The following is a 21,524-nucleotide window of genomic DNA, read 5'->3' as shown; positions in this document are numbered from 1 at the left end:
AACGAATAAGGTTTTTAACTAGTTTGCGCTGCTGGGCAATATCCTTGTCCCTCGTTCGCTTTCTTCTTCTGTCTGTCTGGTAGAAATGCTGATCCTGAGTAAACTGCTCCAATATGAATAGTTATGCACAAGTGTACGGCAATGACTTGTGAGTAGGAATATGGACAGCCACCATGTGCTCAACAACTTTCAGAAACTGAAAATTGCTATGACAACTTAGAAAGTAAAGATGATCAAGTGCCCTGCTCTCGGTGCAAGAGGCTACACAAACCTGATGTGAGATTGAAATGAAGACAATCAAGGGCCTCCTGGGTGGCGCAGTGGTCTAGCTGTGCCACCAGAGATTCTGGGTTCGAGCCCAGGCTCTGTCGCAGCCGGCTGTGACCGGGAGGCCCATGGAGCGGCGCACAGTTGGCCCAGCATCGTCTGGGTTAGGGAGGGTTTGGCCGGCAGGGATATCCTTGTCTCATTGCGCACTAGCGACTCCTGTGTCGGGCGCAGTGCACTCTGACCAGATTGCCAGGTGTACAGTGTTCCTCCGACACATTGGTGCGGCTGGCTTCTGGGTTGGATGTGCATTATGTCAAGAAGCAGTGAGGTCGGGTTAGGTTTCGGAGGATGCATGGCTCTCGACCTTTGCCTCTCCCGAGTCCGTACGGGAGTTGCAGCGATGAGACAAGACTGTAACTACTACCAATTGGGTACCATGAAATTGGGGAGAACAAAAGGGGTAAAAAAAGAAATGAAGACAATCTGACTGCTGCCCAGAAATTTCTCTCCTGGTATTACCCTCTAATGTAAATCACTGGGCTGATTATCTGTTTCATTGCCTGCCCTGTCTCTCAAGCATTTCATCTGTCCAGGCATGGAGTTCTAAAAAATATCACTGCTTTCTTCACGTGGGTTAAGCCTATTGAAGACCTTCAGGTGGATGCGTTGCAAAATAAACTGCAGGAGAATTCCTCGGCGTGTGGGTTTCCATCTTTATTTCAGGCATGGCATTCAGTCAATGATCACCCTCTGGTAAAAGAAGCTGGCTTTTATTCAACTGATCAAATGCCATTGGTACTTCTTCCTTTTAATGTTTTCTAAAGAGCTACAGTAGTGGACCAATTGACAGACAAATGTCTGGACAACCGTTCTATGGTTTATTATCAATCTGATAGAATTTTGTTTCCACACAAAATATATCATTTTCATTAACAAGTTCAGTAAACATTTTAATAGCACAACAAGCTTCCAATAATTTATATTCTATACATGGACTTTGCCTGTACACATGAGTCACAATATTCTGTCGATAAAGAGGACAAAACAAACATATTAACAATGCCAATATAATTCAGGTTAATCATATCACATCATATTGTTAATATCTATATTGCTCACTCTACACTGAGTGTACAAAACATTAAGAACACCTGCTCTTTCCATGACATAGACTAACCGGGTGAAAGCTATGATCCCTTATTCATGTCACTTGTTGAATCCACTTCAATCAGTGTAGATGAAGGGGAGGAGACAGCTTAGTTAAAGAAGGATTTTTATGCCTTGAGATAATTGAGACATGGATTGTGTATGTTTGTCATTCAGAGGGTAACTGGGCAAAACAACTCAATATTAGGAAGGTCTTCTTAATGTTTTGTACACTTATTGTATTCATAATCATTACATTTCAGTGATTTGAAATATTAACGGTATTAAATTAATATACAAAACAATGTACATAACAAACAAAAGCAGTCTGCACAAGAGAACAACTAGTTTAAATCAGATCAAGCACTAACCAGCGATTGCAGACACCCACATAGCGGATGTTTTGGCTGTGTCGGAGGTTGAATTGCCTTGGAGCCGTGAAATCGGTGTGCAGCTGCTCTTAGTCATTGTCATGAAGCCACACCCGCCCCAATCGTGTTATAAGTTCACAACGAGACATTGTAGGCTATATAGAAATAATGATGATCGAATTGAAAAATCATTCAACAAAATAACATCTCACATTCAAGGGTTCGAACTGCATGGCTGCATGGGATTTCTGTTCATGCGACTGCGCAGCCAATGGCATTGTCCGCTTTAGGTATAATGCCGGGAGCTGCTTGTGGATTTGACAGCAGTTCCACCTCTGACACAGTCAAAACAACTGCTATGCGGATATTGGTTAAAGCGTATCTGACTAAATCGAGCCTCACATACAGGCCCTGTTTAAACACTTCCTTCCTACTTCAAGTTATCACAGATATGAATCGGTTGGATTGGGGGAAAGCAATAGGGTGGTGGTACAGCCAGAAGAGGACTGGCCACTCCTCGGAGCCTGGTTCCTTTAGTTTTCTTTCTAGGTTCCTTCCTTTCTAGGGAGTTCTTCGAGGGGTGGGTATCTGTACACTACCGGTCCAAAGTTTTAGAACACCTACTCTTTCAAAGGTTTTTCTTTATTTTTTATATTTTTTACATTGTAGAATAATAGTGAAGACGTCAAAACTATGAAATAACACACATGTAGTAAGTGTTAAACAAATCAAAATATATTTTATATTTTATATTCTTCAAAAAGCCACCCTTTGCCTTGATGACAGCTTTGTACACTCTTGGCATTCTCTCAATCAGCTTCATGAGGTAGACACCTGGAATGCATTTCAATTAACAGGTGTGCCTGTTAGGTAGAATAGGTAGAATTTCTTAATGCATTTGAGCCAATCAGTTGTGTTGTGACAAGGTAGAGGGGTATACGGAAGACAGCCCAATTTGGTAAAAGACCAAGTCCATATTATAGCATGAACAGCTCAAATAAGCAAAGAGAAACGACAGTCCATCATTACTTTAAGACATGAAGGTCAGTCAATCAGGAAAATTTCAAGAACTTGAAAGTTTCTTCAAGTGCAGTCACAAAAACCATCAAGCGCTACGATGAAACTGACTCTCACGAGGACCGCCACAGGAAAGGAAGACCCAGTTACCTCTGTTGCAGAGGATAAGTTCATTAGAGTTACTATCCCACAGAAATTGCAGCTCAAATAAATGCTTTACAGAGTTCATGTTACAGACACATCTCAACATCAACTGTTTAGAGGAGATTGTGTGAATCAGGCCTCATGGTCGAATCGCTGCAAAGAAACCACCACTAAAGGACACCAATAAGAAGAAGAGACTTGCTTGGACCAAGAAACACGAGCAATGAACATTAGACCGGTGGAAATTTCTCCTTTTGTCTGGAGTCCAAATTATAGATTTTTGGTTCCAACCGCCGTGTCTTTGTGAGACGCGGTGTGGTGAACGGATTATCTCCACATGTGTAGTTCCCACCGTAAAGCATGGATGAGGAGGTGTTATCGTGTGGGGGTGCTTTGCTGGTGACACTGTCTGTGATTTATTTAGAATTCAAGGCACTCTTAACCGGCATGGCTACTACAGCATTCTGCAGCGATACGCCATCCCATCTGGTTTGGGCTTATGGGACTATAATTTGTTTCTGAAAAGGATAATGACCGAACATACCTCCAGGCTGTGTAAGGACTATTTGACCAAGAAGGAGAGTGACGGAGTGCTGCATCAGTTGACCTGGCCTCCACAATCACCCGACTTCAACCAAATTGAGATGATTTGGGAAAAGTCGGATGGCAGAGTGAAGGAAAAGCAGCCAACAAGTGTTCTGCATGTGTGGGAACTCCTTCAAGACTGTTAGAAAAGCATTCCTGGTGAAGCAGGTTGAGAGAATGACAAGTGTGCAAAGCTGTCATCAAGGCAAAGGCTGGCTACTTTGAAGAATCTCAAATCTAAAATATATTTAGATTTGTTTAACACTTTTTTTGGTTACTGCATGATTCCATATGTGTTATTCTACAATTCTACAATGTAGAAAATAGTAAAAATAGAGAAAAAACCCTTGAATGAGTAGGTGTTCTAAAACGTTTGACCGGTAGTGTATATCACTTACAGATTCTCAAGGAAGGAAGGATACATTTCGAATGTATTTGAACAGGGCCATAGAATGTGGTTCAGAACTTTAATAGTAAAGATCACATCGACATTGTTCTTTGAAGCAGCTTCTCTATATACAGGACACAGATGTTCAGGCCTTGAATACAATATCATATTCTTCACACATCAATAACCAATTATCTGATTCTTAGTATAATAGATTATTCAGATCACAAAGAGAGAGAGAGAGAACACACATGACTTTGTCTAGCTATCTGTAAGTGGCACTGGAACACAACTGCAAAAAGAATACATCACACTTAAGAAGACCAGGTCGGTCAAGTATCTGGCACAACATTCATAAGTATACCAAGAGCGAGAATCAGAGGAGAGAGAAACAAGAGAAGATAGGTATGTATGTCCCAAATGGCACCACCCTATTCCCTACATAGTGTACCACTTTTGACCAGACCCTTATGGGCCCTGTTCAAAAGTAGCGCACTGCGTAGGGAATAGGGTGCCATTTGGGACAGAAGCGAGATGACAGACTTGAGTGGGCAGAAAAAAACATGTGTTTAGACAGCGAGACGTGGCACGGTGTGGGGCGGCGTCGAGTTTCACTGTGGAAGTGCTTTAAGGATGGCATTCACCTCCTCCGCTACGGCTGTCAGTGCAAGCTCAAACTGCTCCTGTGGAGAAAGAGAGAGAGAGAGTTGTTCAGTGGCTGGTTTATAACTAACTACCTCTTGTCCGGTGTGTAAAGGTTTACGACTGTCAGTGAGTCATGTCGTAGTGACACTTTTGTCTAATGCCCCCTTGTTGTGTTGTGGCTACAGAGACAATGGAGGGAGCAGTTGTGCCCTTCTCCGAGCTCCCTCTCTGAGTGTGTGAGGGAAGTCAGTGCCACTGTAGACCCAACCAGGGATGTCTTTAAAAAAAGCTTCTAAAGGCCTAGATTCAATCACATCCATGCTAGCCGACACCCGCATAGCTGATGTTCTGGCAGCGGAACTGCGTCAGAGGTGTCAAATGCACAAGCGGCTCCCGGCGTTATACCTATCACTGGACGTTGCCATTGGACGCACCAAGTCACATGTCAAAATCACATGTAGCCATGTTGCAAGTTTGAACAATGGCATGTGTGATGTAATCTACACCTCGATTAGGCTGATATAAATGCTGATTATTTCATTTTTGTATCATTATTTCTATATAGCCTACACTTTCCCGTTCAGAACTGACGTGTTTGGAATGGGTGTGGCTTCTAGACAATGACCACAAGAGCAGCTGCTCACCGATTTGACAGCTTCAATGCAGTTACACCTCCGACACACAAGTGTTGGCTAGCGCGGGTTAGCGCTTGAACTGATTGAATCTAGGCCTAAGTCAACTCTTCTCTCAAGTGTGTGTTTGTGTGTGTGTTTGTGTGTGACTCACTCTGCTCCCTGAAGAGCACAACAGGGCCGGTCGATTTTCACCCTGAAGACCTACTGTTTCACATTCCACACCTCAACTCTCATTCAGCCTGCAGGCGCTAAAATAAACTTACCGAAGAGAGGTAGGCGTTCACAAGAATCCGGCTTCAGAATTGTCAACACCAGACATGCCACATTTTTGCCTCGGGTAAAATAAAATCTATACTGAGGAGTTCTTTACAACAAGTAATGTCGACAGTTTTTTGTTGCTCAGGTTGTTCCTATTTTTATATGTCTTTATACAGGACCTTTAGTAGCTGTAGTTAATTAAAAAAATAGATTGACGCTGCTTCGCCTATCGCAGATCTCAGCTTTAAGGTGCATTATGGTGGCCTAGGAAGAGGGTTTTACATTTCCACCACCGGAGGGAGTCAAACCTCTGTCTTCACCACAAAGTTACAGGATGCTTGCTTGAGCATAGAGTAAGTATTGTCTATTGGTATGACAAAAGTGTAACGCTGTAATGTCTGACACTTCTATCTACATGTAAGACCAGAACAGCTAATGTTGTATATATTGTACAGCTAAAAGCTGTCCTAAATCCTACAATCTCCAATTTATGCTGTTCATGAAACAGTGAGGCACCACATCAATAATATTGCTAGTTCTCTGATGTAATTTAATTTGCCCTTTGATGTTTTAGTAAAAGACTTTAAACATTTATTTTTGCCAAAATGAAAACTTCCCTAACTAGCTCCAATCAGAGACCTGAGTCACTGGTAAATGGGATTCAGCGAAAGTTGGATTAAATCAATATAATTTACATAAATAAAACATTCAGGAAGTCTCCAGTCTTTTAGTAAACAACTTTCACAAATGTCATATGTCCTAATTTTGCACTGAGTTTGCCTTAATTGATATTCCGGAGCTCAATGCGTCTGTCTTAAAAGACACAAAAGCTTTCGCTGCCCATCATAATAATTCAGTGTTCATAAATGAGAGACTATTGTCTGTTTAAATACAGAAATTCTCCAGAGAACCCACTTGATTGTAACGAGACGTTTCAAACCTCCCTCGCTAAAATGAGTTAAATTATTTGAGTTAAGAACAGGGGAATTGGAGTTAAGAGGCTTCTCTAAATTCCAGAGGCAAACAAGAATTACATGAGTTTAGTAAGTTGCAAAAGGCCAACCACTTACATTCGCTTGGAGATCTTAAACTCTGAGGGCTCAGGGCTGGTTTCCCAGACAGAAATTAAGCCTAGCCCTGGACTAAATAGCTCATTCAATGGAGATTCTCCATTGAGCATGCTTTTTAATCCAGAACTAGGCATTTATATATGTCAGGGAAACCAGCCCTCAGTGTTTGTGGACATAAACCTCCTCGTTTGTGATTTGGAATATGAACTGACTGAGTATAATTCAAAATAGCTCCTCCAGTAAAGAAATGGTTTTGATCATTTCAAGCAACCTATGAAATCGCTTGATCATTTCGAGCAACCTATGAAATCGCTTGATCATTTCGAGCAACCTATGAAATCGCTTGATCATTTCATTTCCCGTAAGGCTCATGTCATTATGCGCTTACCCATGAACTAGATGCACCTCTGTGTGAATGACATGAACCACCCCCCCACTCCCCCCTCGTTCTCCCGCTCAGAGCTAGGGACCTTACCTTTGTCTGGACCATGCCGGCTCTTTGGTCTCTCAAGTGCTCCAGGGTAGCGGCAATATCAATCTCTTTAGCACCTGCAACAGACCGCAAATTGGACTGAGTTCAAAGCAGCAGATTAATCCAGCTCACATCTGTCAATCTCCTTTCTACCGGCTCCCTTTGGAACGGCACAGTGATTGAAAATTATTACATTCATCCCTCGAAAGACTTGGCCAGGAGCCACTGACTGTTTTCACTAGAATAATGTATGCATGGAGATATTTCTGGAGCAGGGAACCTTGTACAATGAATGATGCAATCAAAGAAACTGAGCACCGCTTAAATTGGAACCATGCATTGCAGTAGCAGCACTACACTATGCCCAACTGTGATTCAAGTTTTCAGAAGCTTAAATTCTGATATATCTTAGAGAATCAGATTTCAGAATGATGTGTGCAAAATCAAGCCAATTTACTGTACTTCGTATGATTTTGAAAAAAAAAAAAAAAAATCTGGATGTGATGTAGTTCACCTTCCGTGTGCATTTAATTACATTGTGTCATTTTAAAACTCAGCAAGTTATGTGAGCTACAGGATGTTATGTCTGAGTAACAAACATAGTGGTAGCAACTAGCAGTGAACACTGGTTTGAAAATCTCCTTTCACCTTTAGCTCGAATGACTTCAACAACCAGACTGTTGTTGGAGTTTCTAATAAATGGCGAGTTGGAGGGGCTCATTTGAGATTTAATCCCCCTAAAATAAATAGAGAGAGGGAGAGAAATCCTCAAGCCCTTAGAGACTTTTTGAAAAAGGGGAGAGAGGGGAGGGAGGAAAGGGACCGGTTAAGGCAGCTGGACTCCCAGCTCAAAGTGCTCCAATACTTTCATGTTTCAGAAGTGTTGGATTCTCAAGTTTAGGAGGGGAGAATCTCCTCAAACAAGAAAAAAGGCTTTGGAGTGAAATTCTCATTCTTGTGTACAATTCACACTCTGGAGTAAAGAAGAAGACGAAGAAGAGGGGGAGGAAGAAGAAGGAGAATGTGGGATTTTATGTCTGGGCCTCTGGGCTTTTCATTCTGTTTGGAAACACAAGGCCTCACACTCCTCAAGAGCAGATGAGCCTCACACCAGACAAAGATGGAAAGGCCACTCATACTCTGGGTTGCTCATTGCTCAACATAACAAAAACCTGTGGGTCTGGCCCCAGCCAGTGTTTTCCACACGTACATAGAGTAGCCAGCCAAATGGAAAAGTAGCCAACCAGGCACCCCCAGGCTGGGAGGGTCCGGTGGGGTATTTATTTCTCTCCAGAAGTGTAGCTCTATTTTGATGGCCTCTGGTACATTCTAATGCCTTGATGCCTTGTTTTGGATATCGTCTACAGTAGGTCTAGGCTTATATGATCAGGACCATTTTCTAAGTAAGAGAACATTAAAACCATTTTTAAACCTGTCTTCTTTAAAGTGTTATTTACAGTTTTACTGCAAGATATGAATTGTCACACATTATGTACTTTATTAAACAGAAAAATGAAGTAAATAACCAACATTATTTTGGAAAATGTATTAACGGTTACATTGAAAAAATAAAAGGGCTATATCAGGGTCAAGTATTGTAACTTTCTGATTTGACATAGCCTATTTTTTTAAATATTTATTTTTACAATTATCATTAGGTCCTATTAGGGACCTATAAAATCTGTTTTATGTTTTGCCCGAATACGTTTTGTTCTTTCCCAAATTCTGTTTTCTCCGTTTAGTTTTTCCAGGTTTCCATTTTTCCCTGTTTTTTTAATTCAGGTTTTTGGTCTCAAAATCACATTTGTACATAGAAAAACCACAAAACTGGATGTTCTAAGTCCACAGCAATGCTTAAACCACATCAGCAGACCACTTTTGAGCTCTGGAAAATTTCTGAGAAATGTATATTTTTGGGTGTAAGTTAAAACCCTTTAATTCAGGTGTGCACCTAGCAAGAGGCTGTTGTTTGGCAGTGTTTTCTTGTGCACATGTGATGGTAGAGTTGGCAAAACAAATACCCACAGTAATGATGAAAATAATCATGATATCATTCTGCCAGGTACATTTCACTGATAAAGTTTTTGGGAAAGCCTATCAATCTACCAGAATACTGTTTCATTAGCATAATCGTTAACGGCTACACAAAGTGATAAACACACACACCACACACACGCACACGCACGCACACACGCACACGCACACACACACACACACACACACACACACACAAGGCATTATCATTGCCTCTTCAGAAAGTTGCAGGAAACATGAATCACTGATGCATTCTGTTCATGTCTTATGATAAACTTGGGCTAATTAATTAATTTTCTAATTAATTGATTCCCTACTCCCTACTAAGGTCAATACATTTTTGAATATTGTTGAATTCCATTTTAGTGCCTAGATTCCGTGAGGGCACTTATTATCATATTTGGACCAAAATGAGGCTCTCCACTATGTATTGTTCCTTCAGTGATGATTCCCCTTCTTTAACTAATGTTTTCATAAATGATTTGCAGATAATCGCCAGAAAGCCTAGGTCTACCAGTAGCCTATGCAAATGAGGGAGCCAAATGAATAGCTCTCTCACCGATGCGATTCGGTAGGCAACACTTAACTGACGAGATGAGAGTCACTCAATTAGCGTCACTGTCTGGCAAGCCCCTACATCCTAGGAATTCCTTTAGTTTACTTGTCCCGACGCGATAACATGGACATATAACAACGTTGCATGATTTATGAATGGCAAAGGGATATAGGAGATCGGACTAGTGAGTTTGAACTTTGAAATGAAAAGTAGCCTAGTTAATATGAAGTGTAGAAGGTAACTGACTGTTTAGTCGACGGTCGCCAATAATGGAATACACTGCATCCCGAGTCCCATCCCCAGGCCAAAACCTAGCCCCCAGTCCCAGTCCAAACCCCTAGCACAAACCTCTAGCCCAGGCCACAGACCAGGGATGTGTGTGACAGCCTGAGAAAGACCTCCATCAAGCAGAACCATATTACCCTGACTCTGCCCTTTGATGTCCCATTAAGACCAAAGTTACAGAGCAGGGCGCCAAAGACAAGGAGCAGGGGGAAGGGGAGGACAGGGTCAGAGCCAGATGTACAGATGACCTGTCCTGATAGGGATGGGAAGGCAGGGGGCTTCTATGTCTCAGCCTCCAGTATTTATGCTGCAGTAGTTTATGTGTTGGGGGGCTAGGGTCAGTTTGTTATATCTGGAGTACTTCTCCTGTCCTATTTGGTGTCCTGTGTGAATTTAAGTGTGCTCTCTCTAATTCTCTCTTTATCTCTTTCTTTCTCTCTCTCGGAGGACCTGAGCCCTAGGACCATGCCTCAGGACTACCTGACATGATGGCTCCTTGCTGTCCCCAGTCCACCTGGCCGTGCTGCTGCTTCAGTTTCAACGGTTCTGCCTTATTATTATTGGACCATGCTGGTCATTTATGAACATTTGAACATCTTGACCATGTTCTGTTATAATCTCCACCCGGCACAGCCAGAAGAGGACTGGCCACCCCACATAGCCTGGTTCCTCTCTAGGTTTCTTCCTAGGTTTTGGCCTTTCTAGGGAGTTTTTCCTAGCCACCGTGCTTCTACACCTGCATTGCTTGCTGTTTGGGGTTTTAGGCTGGGTTTCTGTACAGCACTTTGAGATATCAGTTGATGTACGAAGTTGATATAAATACATTTGATTTGATTTTGATTCTATGGTATACGTTTCCTGAGTTATTTCCGATTATGCAATACTGAGCCTTGTGTAGTATACTGTATGCGCTTAACGTTCTGAAAACATATTCAAAGGTGGTTGTGTGAGTTCATGTCGATTAGTATACCAATATTTGCATCTTGTGAAAAACCAAATTAAGATGGAATATATACATTATAATTGAAATAAATTAACTTGCCCTTCACAGGGAAATGAATTTGACATTGATGATGTCAGTTGAAAAAATGTACCTTTTTAAAATGAAATTACAAAAAAAATACATATGTGAATGTTATTAGTATCAATGCTATTTCTCATCCTCTCTCTCGTTCTCTGTTTCTCTCTCCCTCACCCCCTCCCTCCCACTCTCCCTCTCTACATCACTCTCTCTCTCTCTCTCCTTCCTTCTGAAGAGCCCTCCCAGAGTAACAGCAGAGGCCTACTCAGTTACCCTCCAATGCATCCCAAGACCTTTGGCTGAAAATGGAGGCTTTCTGCCGTTGCCATGGTAACGTCATCACACAAGCAGAAAAGAGTGCGAGACGGAGAGGCCCATCGACTCCTACCTTTAGCCATCCTATTGAGGACCATGTCAATCAGGATGTACGTTCCGCTTCGGCCAGCCCCGTCACTGCAAAGCAACCAGAGAGGAGAAGACACTCATTAGTGAGCCAGAAAAAGAACACAAGGCAGCTTTGCTCAATACCACAGTTAGTGTCTGCTTCTTACGTGAAAACAAATTTAGATTTTCTTGCATTATAGCTGTAAAGTCTGAGGAAAATACAAATGATAAGAAGAGCGTTAACTGAGCATTTAAAAAGTAAAATATATTATTGTATAAGCACACACAAGTAATAGCAGGTATTTTTTATAAGATGTTAAATGAAAGATAATAGGACATTAATAAAAGCTTGAATAACCCTTGAGAACAAAGCTGTTATCAACACACAAATATTTGTGCAAAATTATAATGAGATTTTTTAAACGTTTTTAAAAGAACGTGTGTGGGTGTACACACGCACGTGTGGTCCAAATACTTTAGAGGACTGATTTGGAACTGATGTTATAAGGGACAAAAGCTTTTAAAAGCAGCAGCGTGAGCCTGCAGCAGGCAGGCACCTCAGGAGCAGAGGGGAGGTGAAGAGGCCAGAGGCCATTAGCAGAGCAGCTTTGGAGATCCTGCTTTTCCATTCCACCAGCGATAGCTGCATGAAAAGCCTCTCTTTTGAGCCCGCCGGGCATTCAATCTGTCTGCATGTTAATTGCAAACAAGGCGTGCACCATCTCTCCAATAAAGGCAAAGCCAATAAAACAGGAGAGAGAGCGAGCAGAGTGAGGCGTGAGGGGCGCCACTGTTTCATTAATCCACTGCTTCTCATCTAGAGACTAGAGACCTCTATGGCCAGACAGACAAATGGACGGACGGACAGACAGATCCTCTCCATGCATGACTGAACACTACTCACTATTAAAAATATGGAGGCAAATACCTGCCATATTAAATAACGAGTGGAACTTCACTTAACTAAAGAAAAAATAATAATTACAATATGATTTCCATATGGACACATTTGAATGGTCAGTGATTATGATCAGAAAAAAAATATATCCATAATTTAGGTACTGTAAGTGTGACTAAAGGCCGTCCGTATGCTTCCCAGCCTAAACAGTTCGGTAGAGTTCGTGCATATATTATGACAACATTTTGTAAAGTTTTTGTTCGTTTTGGACTTCGGTGAGTTTTTTTCCGGCTGTTTCGACACAACATTTTTTCTTGAGGCAACCCGAAGTTCAGAGCTAAAGTCTACGCCTCTTTGTCGGTCATTGGTCAACAGTAGCGATTCTTCAATAAAGTCTTTGTTGTCATTGAACAAGAGATGACTCGTTTTCATGCACATTGTTTCATTAAAAAAGACAGCACCAAACATCAAAATGAATCATCTTTGATTATTTTGAGGATGACTACGCCGTCTCAAAATGGACAAACTGTAAATTTTTTCCAAACAAAGGTCTTTAAGGGAGTATGCGAGCAGCATCGTTAGGTTCGCTTAGCCGACTTCGGATAGCCACCAGTCGAACTGAAGCATGCTGACATCTTCAACTGTGTCTTCCTTCTCAGTCTGTGTCATGTATTGTTACTGACACCTACACAGCCTGTGCATCGTTACAAGGTTATAATTATTGTAGTATACTTGCCTGCAGTGGACAATTATTGGACAAGACCGACCCCGGTAGCACTTGTTAACCTTTCTGTAATAAAAGAAGCATCTGCTTTAATATCACACTTCACAACATTAGGGGTAAAAACATGAAGCACTTTAAAAATGTATCAATGTGGGCAAAACATCTGCTCAACTTTGCTAGAGTACACTATAACATTTGATAAAAGTCATATAGCATATTATGTAGCATCAATTTAAATATGTGGAAGACTCGTAAAAAAAGGGTCACATACTGTGTAGGCTGCTTACTGTATTTCACTGATCTGGACAAATTCAGTTCATACGTTTAGAGGCAGCTGTTTTTCTCAGATAATTTTGCTTATGCATTCTGTACTTTATATACCAAAAAAAAACGAATGAAATAAAATGTCCGTAATGCTTAAACCTTTGGAGTCCCGTTGTCAATCCTCCCAAAAAAATGTCAAGTCCATGTTGAACAACGAGAATGAATGAAGCACCATTTAAAACACCATATTGTGACATGTATTTACTGCCATGATGGATCCGGTGACGAGATATCGTGATCTGCGACGCATTAACCTTGCCCAATTATGAACGCTACACACCACAGGCACACAGTGGGGGCCAACAAGCCGTCTACACCAAGACGTTGCCATGGAAACCATCGACTACATTGGTCTATATCAGAGGTGATTTAGACAAGAAGTTCCAAAAGAAAATGGATACATCTGAACATTTTTCTCTAACCCTACACAGGAATATTATTTGCCCTCGTATCATTCAATATACAGTCATTAGTGACACACTAGCACTGTATCTATGTCATTTCACATGTCATCTTCGTGAGCTAACATTTATAAACAAACCATGTTCCAAATAATTCCAGATTTTAAAAGGAACATCTAAATGAATGAGAAATACACACTTTTTAAATGAGACGAGGAAAGATTTGTTTGCGAAAGAAAAAATGTTAAACAAAGTAGGGTGAAAAGGAAATGCATTTTTACAGGTAATTCATCAAATGAACCCGGCATTTTGAGTAGTTTGAGAGTGATCTGAGTGGGTGGGAGGTATCGTGCAAACCTAAAGGGGAAGGAAATTGAGGGGAGGAGTGGAAAGAGAGATTGTGTGCACAGGCTTGGCTGAAGAGACACAGTTTCCAATGATCACTTTTGTGACTATGCAACTGGACTCATATTACTAGCTGCAACATCACAAAAATGACACTGGCAACCGCTAATTTCATAGTTGGCCAAAACCACTACATGACTGGCGTATTGAGTGTCACATGTGGGATCTGAGCCTCAGACTCCCACCCAGGAAACCAACATCTTAACCATTAGACCTAGTGGAATTGCCCTCGGTGGCTGAGGATGACACTGATTTTGAAGTAGTATGCAGGGAAACCTCATCATGAGAGCGTGAGTCCGACTCACGTCAGCTACATGAGGCTGTAGTGTTCTGTAGTGAGAGAGCTGGATATTAAATAACCTCTAGTGTGACTGCAATTACCCTTTAGCATGGTGAGCTCTCTCTAACCTGCAGAACTTCTACAATTAGAGGGCTTGCAACATACTGGTCTAAATCGTGACATATTCTCATTTGGAGTGGGATTTCCCATTCCTTTCAGGTTGTTTCCCTGGGGGTCTCTTCTGTCAGTGCACATCAGATGAAGAACAGGGAGGAGAGGTTAGGCAGTCATTGGCTTTCCCTTCGATTCACCCAGGTTTTTTAGCTTGACATGTCCCATTTAATTGGCTGTTTGAATTAAGTTTTTTTCAAGCCATGCGGACGGTTCATTTGCTGCCTTGCATGAGCAGGGGAGAAATAGCCCTACGATCAATTAAGTGTTGCTCGATCACACCGACAGTGTCATTGTATTTTGTTACACCAGAAGTACACTCAACTCCAATGAAACACTGTGTTTGCCTTGCAGCATTGCATTGCAGAGGCAGTTGCAGTATATTTTGTGCGTTGGATTTATTGAACGTATGCATCAAACCGTATGCGTAGACGGCTTGACTGCAGCAGAAGGCGAATGTTGAACTTTTGTTGCCCACCTATCCAGATGATGCTGCGTACCATTTTGAGCAATGACACTGTTGGTGTGATCGAGGCGTTATAAAAACCCATTCTCTACAGGAGTTAAAGGGAACAGAGCAGCAGAGAGAACAGGTAGACAGGTGAAAGGATGGCAGCAAAAAAAGGAGAGTTAACGCAAGCTAATACTTAAAGGGATACTTCTGGATTTTGACAATGAGGCCCTTTTCTTCCCAAGAATCAGATGAATTCAAAGATAAAAAGTTTTGTCTCTGTGTGCAGTTTGAAGAAAGTTTCTAACTAGCGCATTTGTTAACTAGCGCCAGCGCAATGACTGGAAGTCTATCGTATCTGCTAGCATGGTAGCAGATACCATAGCCTTCCAGTCATTGCGCTAACACTAGCTAGCATTGGCTTGCGAAACTACTTCCTTCATACTGGACGCAGAGACATAAAAATTATATCCATGAGTTCATCTAACTCTGGGGAGTAGATAAATGGCCTCATTGCCAAAATCCAGAAGTATCCCTTTAAGGTTACAAAATTCTGGTAACTTTACCAAACTTCCTAGGTTTTCCAGGAATATGCAGGAATTCCGGAATCCTCCAACTTGGATTTCTGGAAAACCTGGGAATTTTGGGAAAGTTACCAGAATTTTTGCAGTCCTAGGTCAAAGAGGACATAGAATGACGATCAGACGGAGACGGGGGCTTACCTACGGAAGTCCAGCAGTGTCCTGGCTGAGTCAGGGATGCTGTGGTCCACCCAGGAAAGGAAGTGGAACTGCGTGACAGTGCGTGTCTCGTTGGTCTGCAAGTTCTTCAGGTAGAAACTCCTGACCAGGAAGTCCTCACACCAGATGTGCTCTGAAACCAGGTTCACCTGCAGATACAAGAGATGGGAGTGAGAATCATAGAAATAAAATCACCAGAACGGGCTTAGAACCTCTGGCCAGCATCACCACTTATAGTATATCAATTACTCTACATTAACTCTTTCTGAGTGATACCCCTGGACCAAATCAACTACAAGCAGATATGTGGAAGGACAGTAGTGTTACCAAATTAATGAAAATAAAGATGAATAATATATTAAACAAATAAAGTACACATCCTAAACAAAGATAATTGCTTTACCTCATAAACATGGTAGACATTGGAGCCCTCGTCTGGCCAGTACTGTTGACACTGTTTCACTCCATTTTCAGACAGGGGCGTAAGCATGACGATGACCACACAGCCACTTTCCCACACCATCTGAAGACACAAGAGAACATAGGAGGGCTCCTATCTAGTCATATTAACAAAGACAGGGCACTCATACAGTAGAAGTTAATATAATATGAATTAATACAGGAGTTAATAGAGTAGGAGTTAATACAGTGAGAGTTAATACAGTAGGAGTTAATACAGTAGGAGTTAATGCAGTAGGAGTTAATGCAGTAGGAGTTAATGCAGTAGGAGTTAATACAGGAGTTAATACAGTAGGAGTTAATGCAGTAGGAGTTAATACAGTAGGAGTTAATGCAGTAGGAGTTAATGCAGTAGGTGTTAATGCAGTAGGACTTAATGCAGTAGGAGTTAATACAGCGAGAGTTAATACAGTATGAGTTAATGCAGTATGAGTTAATGCAGTAGGAATTAATGCAGTAAGAGATAATACAGTGAGAGTTAATGCAGTATGAGTTAATGCAGTATGAGTTAAAGCAGTAGGAGTTAATACAGTGAGAGTTAATGCAGTAGGACTTAATACAGTAGGAGTTAATACAGTGAGAGTTAATTCAGTATGAGTTAATGCAGTATGACTTAATGCAGTATGAGTTAATGCAGTATGAGTTAATGCAGTATGACTTAATGCAGTATGAGTTAATACAGTGAGAGTTAATGCAGTAGGAGTTAATACAGTGAGAGTTAATACAGTATGAGTTAATGCAGTATGAGTTAATGCAGTAGGAATTAATGCAGTAAGAGATAATACAGTGAGAGTTAATGCAGTATGAGTTAATGCAGTATGAGTTAAAGCAGTAGGAGTTAATACAGTGAGAGTTAATGCAGTAGGAGTTAATGCAGTATGAGTTAATGCAGTATGACTTAATGTAGTATGAGTTAATGCAGTATGACTTAATGCAGTATGAGATAATACTGTGAGAGTTAATGCAGTATGAGTTAATGCAGTATGAGTTAATGCAGTATGAGTTAATACAGTGACAGTTAATGCAGTATGATTCAATGCAATATGAGTTAATGCAGTTGGTGTTAATGCAGTAGCAGTTAATGCAGTAGTAGTTAATGCAGTAAGAGTTAATACAGTAGGAGTTAATTCAGTAGGAGTTAATACAGCACCACAGAAAGGTCCCACAGGACTTTGGCAACACATTAAGAAATGTATAATGATGTGTTGTGATTAATTGATGTTCCTACATCTCTATTTTCCCTGCTTTCAACAAACAAAGTCAATGTTAGCCATTCAGCAACATAGATACATTATTATACACCGTACAGGATTGTGTGACCAATCGTTATTGGTCTGCACCGCCACCAACGTGTGATCAGTTGAGCTGCACAACTACTGTATTGTAGATCAGATGATGTCACACAGTGCCTCCCGTGTGCCCCTGGCTCTCTCCGCCATCTGAGCTAGCTCAACTGATCCGCTCCATTTCATCTGATTATCTTATCAAAATCTAATGGTCCTTGGACGATAGAAAGGCCCAGCGCGGCCATTAGGAAAATGAGGAAGAAACACTGGTTTTATGAGAGCAATAAAAACACAATGGTCCTGCCTATAAACTAATGGCATACCTCTGTGATTCAGCCCAGAGGTGTCATTACAAGCCAACTGTGCCCACGTCTAGCCACGTTGGTTATCAGTACGTACCAAAGAAGAGGTGTCAAATGAAATAATCCTGTTTTACTAATTTACAAATACTGCCAGAAAGAATAAACAAATAAGCTCAATGTAGACTTTTTATTTAATTAACTTCTGAAGTAATTTAGTCACTAGACATCCCCTCTCCATTATTGAGCACACAAGCAGAGAAGAAAACGAGAGAACCAAGTCAAGGTCCCTGTTTGGGAGCTCTTTGAAACTTCATGGTGATTGGCTTATTTCCTGAACTCTAAAGAGAGAGCGAGAGCGAGCAGAGGGGGCAAGGCCCTGGTGGAGCTGAGGTAATGGCTGGGGACAGAGGGAGGAAAGAAATGTGGAAGGCTGGGTATACGGAGGGATGGAAGGAGGGAGGGGAGGATTAGAGAGAGACTTTCTGAGTACTGCAGGAGCCCACTGCGGATTAGACAGACCAATTTGCATATTTTTCTGTTAGTTTATTTGTAAAGAGTTTTTAAGTGCATTCAAGGCCAATGTAACTATATTTAAAGTTGAAAGAAGCATTACTTATTGCTATCCTTTCAAGGTCATCACTCTGGACATACTGTTGTTTTAATTGTCAATTATTTTTAAGTTGAGATAAGATAGTTTTAGAGTCAACTAAGACAAATATTCAACTGTAAATTGTTCATTTTAATTTTGATAATGGATATGTTGTTTACTCACTTTATGAAATGACAACAAAGAAAACAAACAAGCAATCAAACTTTTTATTATTAGGCGTTTACAAATGTTCAATTAAAGAGAAGTGACAGCACATTAATAAAAGACATTAACAATCATCTCTTCTAAAACTGACTCGTCAAAAATGAAAAACATTCCTTCTGTGTGGCACGACAGGTATACAGACTCCATGACGAAATGTACAGTGCATTCGGAAAGTATTCAGACCCCTTCACTTTTTCCACATTTTGTTACCTTACAGCCTTCTTCTAAAATTGATTAAATTACTTTTTTCCTCATCAATCTACACACAATACCCATAACGACAAAGCAAAAACAGGTTTTTAGAAATGTTTGCAAATGCATTAAAAATAGAAAACAGATATTTACATAAGTATTTCGACACTTTGCTATGAGACTCGAAATTGAGCACAGGTGAATCCTGTTTCAATTGTTAATTCTTGAGATGATTCAACAACTTGATTGTAGATTAATTGGACATAGTCCGTAGTCTGGCTTTTTTATGGCGGTTTTGGAGCAGTGGCTTCTTCCTTGCTGAGCTGCCTTTCAGGTTATGTCGATATACTGTAGGACTCGTTTTACTGTGGATATAGATACTTTTGTACCCGTTTCCTCCAGCATCTTTACAAGGTCCTTTGCTGTTGTTCTGGGATTGATTTGCACTTTTCGCATCAAAGTACGTTCATCTCTAGGAGACAGAACACGTCTCCTTCCTGAGCGGTATGACGGCTGCGTGGTCCCATGGTGTTTATACTTGCGTACTATTGCTTGTACAGAAGGACGTGGTACCTTCAGGCGTTTGGAAATTGCTATCAAGGATGAACCAGACTTGTGGAGGTCTACAATTGTTTTTCTGAGGTCTTGGCTGATTTATTTTGATTTTCCCATGATGTCAAGCAAAAAGGCACTGAGTTTGAAGGTAGGCCTTGAAATACATCCACAGGTACACCTCCAATTGACTCAATTTATTTCAATTAGCCTATCAGAAGCTTCTTGAGCCATGACATCATTTTCTGGAATTTTCCAAGCTGTGTATAGACACAGTCAACTTAGTGCATGTAAACGTCTGACCCACTGGAATTGTGATACAGTGAATTATAATTTAAATAATCTGTCTGTAAACAATTTTTGGAAAAATTACTTGTGTCATGCACAAAGTAGATGTCCTAACCGACTTGCCAAAACTATAGTTTGTTAACAAGAAATTTGTGGAGTGGTTGAAAAACGAGTTTTCTTAATGACTCCAACCTAAGTGTATGTAAACTTCCGACTTCAACTGTACCTACCGTAAGTGCATCTTCAGTTCAACATGGGGTGTAAAGGTGCCAGCTGGTCTGTGTCTGCGTCTCCAATGGCACCCTATTCCCTACATAGTGCAGTACTTTTGGCCACGGACCATAGGGCTATGATCAAAGGAAATGTACTATGAAGGGAATAGGGTGCCATTTGGGATGCAACCTGTGGACGTCTCTGGTTCATGCTAACATGTTACACACGCAGCAATGCCACAGCTGATACATTAACTTGACTGTATGGGAGTGATGATCCTCCCTAATGACTTGGGTGCTTTCACACTAATGCATATTAACACCATTTGGCAACCCGGCATACGTCTGAGGCAGCAAAGCATTGCCGGGTTGCCAGGTCTAAATGGCAAGCTGGAAAATCACCCTTGTAGTCATATTCACAGTGGTGAAAGCTGCTGTTATGTATCATAATGCAACAAACTTTGTTACACGAGGGCAATCATAATACTTTACAGCAAAAGAAAACAGTAATCCTACATTTCATAGTTTCATTTTCGTGGCGGAAAAGAGCACAGATCTGCGCAAAAAATACTTCATTATAATCTTGTTAAATGATCTCCTCTTATAATATACACAGTTGAAGAAAAGTTTCCAATGTAATCATGCTACCAGTTTCTAATGAAGTTCACTGTGTTTTTTTAAAAACAATTTTTATACAAATGTCGCCCACACTCTCACAAACAAAAACTGATTGTTAGTTCATGATTGGTTGTGCTTTACCTGCCAGAAGTCAGCCACGGTGGAGGGTAGAGGGCCTTGTGAAGCGATGTACATGGGGTTCCTCGGGTCATGGTCCATCTTGAAGAAGAGGGGAAGGAGAAGAGTTTATTATTAATATAAATTGTATAAAAGGGACAAGAACATACTGCCCTGTGCGTCCCAAATAGCACCCTATTCCCTATATAGTGCACTACTTTTGACCAGAGCACATGGGGCAAATAGGGTGCCATTTGGGATACAACTCCGTGTCTTCAGTTAGAGCATCAAGACAGAGTAAAAGCATTTCCATTCATCTATCGGTAGTGCTCCCGCCTTTTCTCCTCGATGGCTGTCCAGGTTTTCCTGCTCACTTCTTCACTCAAGCCATCCACTCCTCTCTCTCCTCCCTCTCTTACTTCCCCCCTCTTTATCCTCCAGGCATGGTTATTCTTTAATGCTTCTGATTAAAGGAAGCTCATGTGTAAAGGAAATGACATCGCCTCTCCAACATATTATTGATGATAGTCAGAGAATGTCACTGAGGCCTTTAGAAGAGGGGATAGGGGTGTCTCCGAGGGTTGGGCTAGTGTTTGTGTGTTCTGTATGTGTGTGAGTGTGTGGGTGTGTGTCCATGTGTGCGCACCCGTGTGTGTTGAGCGTTGGCATGCAGAACCCAGCGATACAGAGGGCTGAGGAAAGGATAAAAGCAGATCTGCAATTTCCCCTGAAGCTTTATTTTTTATTAAAGACAAGGGGCTTGATACCAGCTCTACATCCAGCTCCACAGAACAAGACCCTGGCCTTCCCTCTCTGTCTATTCATATTAGTCTGAGAAAGGCAATGAACAAAGGGGAACAAATATCCAGGCAAATCGCTCAAGATGAACTTCGAAATTGGACATCTGTCCATGTCCCGAGGACGTCGGGAAATGCCTTCAAAACCGGCCACTAGGGGCTATTACTATCAAACAGGCCTTGGTTTTGCTAGGGCGATGTGGATGGGGGTG

At 41.3% G+C, this 21,524-nt stretch overlaps 1 protein-coding gene across 1 annotated transcript in view; it reads right to left on the bottom strand.

Annotated features, from left to right (window-relative positions):
* Positions 1-3,803: 3,803 nt before the first annotated feature.
* LOC110535589 (receptor-type tyrosine-protein phosphatase N2) overlaps positions 3,804-21,524 on the bottom strand; it is a 288,776-nt gene continuing 271,055 nt past the window's right edge. Inside the window, exons 16-22 of the mRNA XM_021620665.2 lie at positions 20,540-20,617; positions 16,079-16,198; positions 15,658-15,824; positions 12,916-12,969; positions 11,286-11,350; positions 7,005-7,078; positions 3,804-4,604 (exon numbers count right to left, since the gene is read on the bottom strand). Of these exons, the coding sequence (XP_021476340.1) occupies positions 4,533-4,604; positions 7,005-7,078; positions 11,286-11,350; positions 12,916-12,969; positions 15,658-15,824; positions 16,079-16,198; positions 20,540-20,617 (630 nt within the window). The 3' untranslated portion in view covers positions 3,804-4,532. The remainder of the gene's footprint in view (positions 4,605-7,004; positions 7,079-11,285; positions 11,351-12,915; positions 12,970-15,657; positions 15,825-16,078; positions 16,199-20,539; positions 20,618-21,524) is intronic.

The sequence above is a fragment of the Oncorhynchus mykiss genome, chromosome 11 (assembly GCF_013265735.2).
Source record: "Oncorhynchus mykiss isolate Arlee chromosome 11, USDA_OmykA_1.1, whole genome shotgun sequence".
NCBI classification, from domain to species: domain Eukaryota; kingdom Metazoa; phylum Chordata; class Actinopteri; order Salmoniformes; family Salmonidae; genus Oncorhynchus; species Oncorhynchus mykiss.
This window is presented reverse-complemented; position numbering and strand designations above follow the sequence as displayed.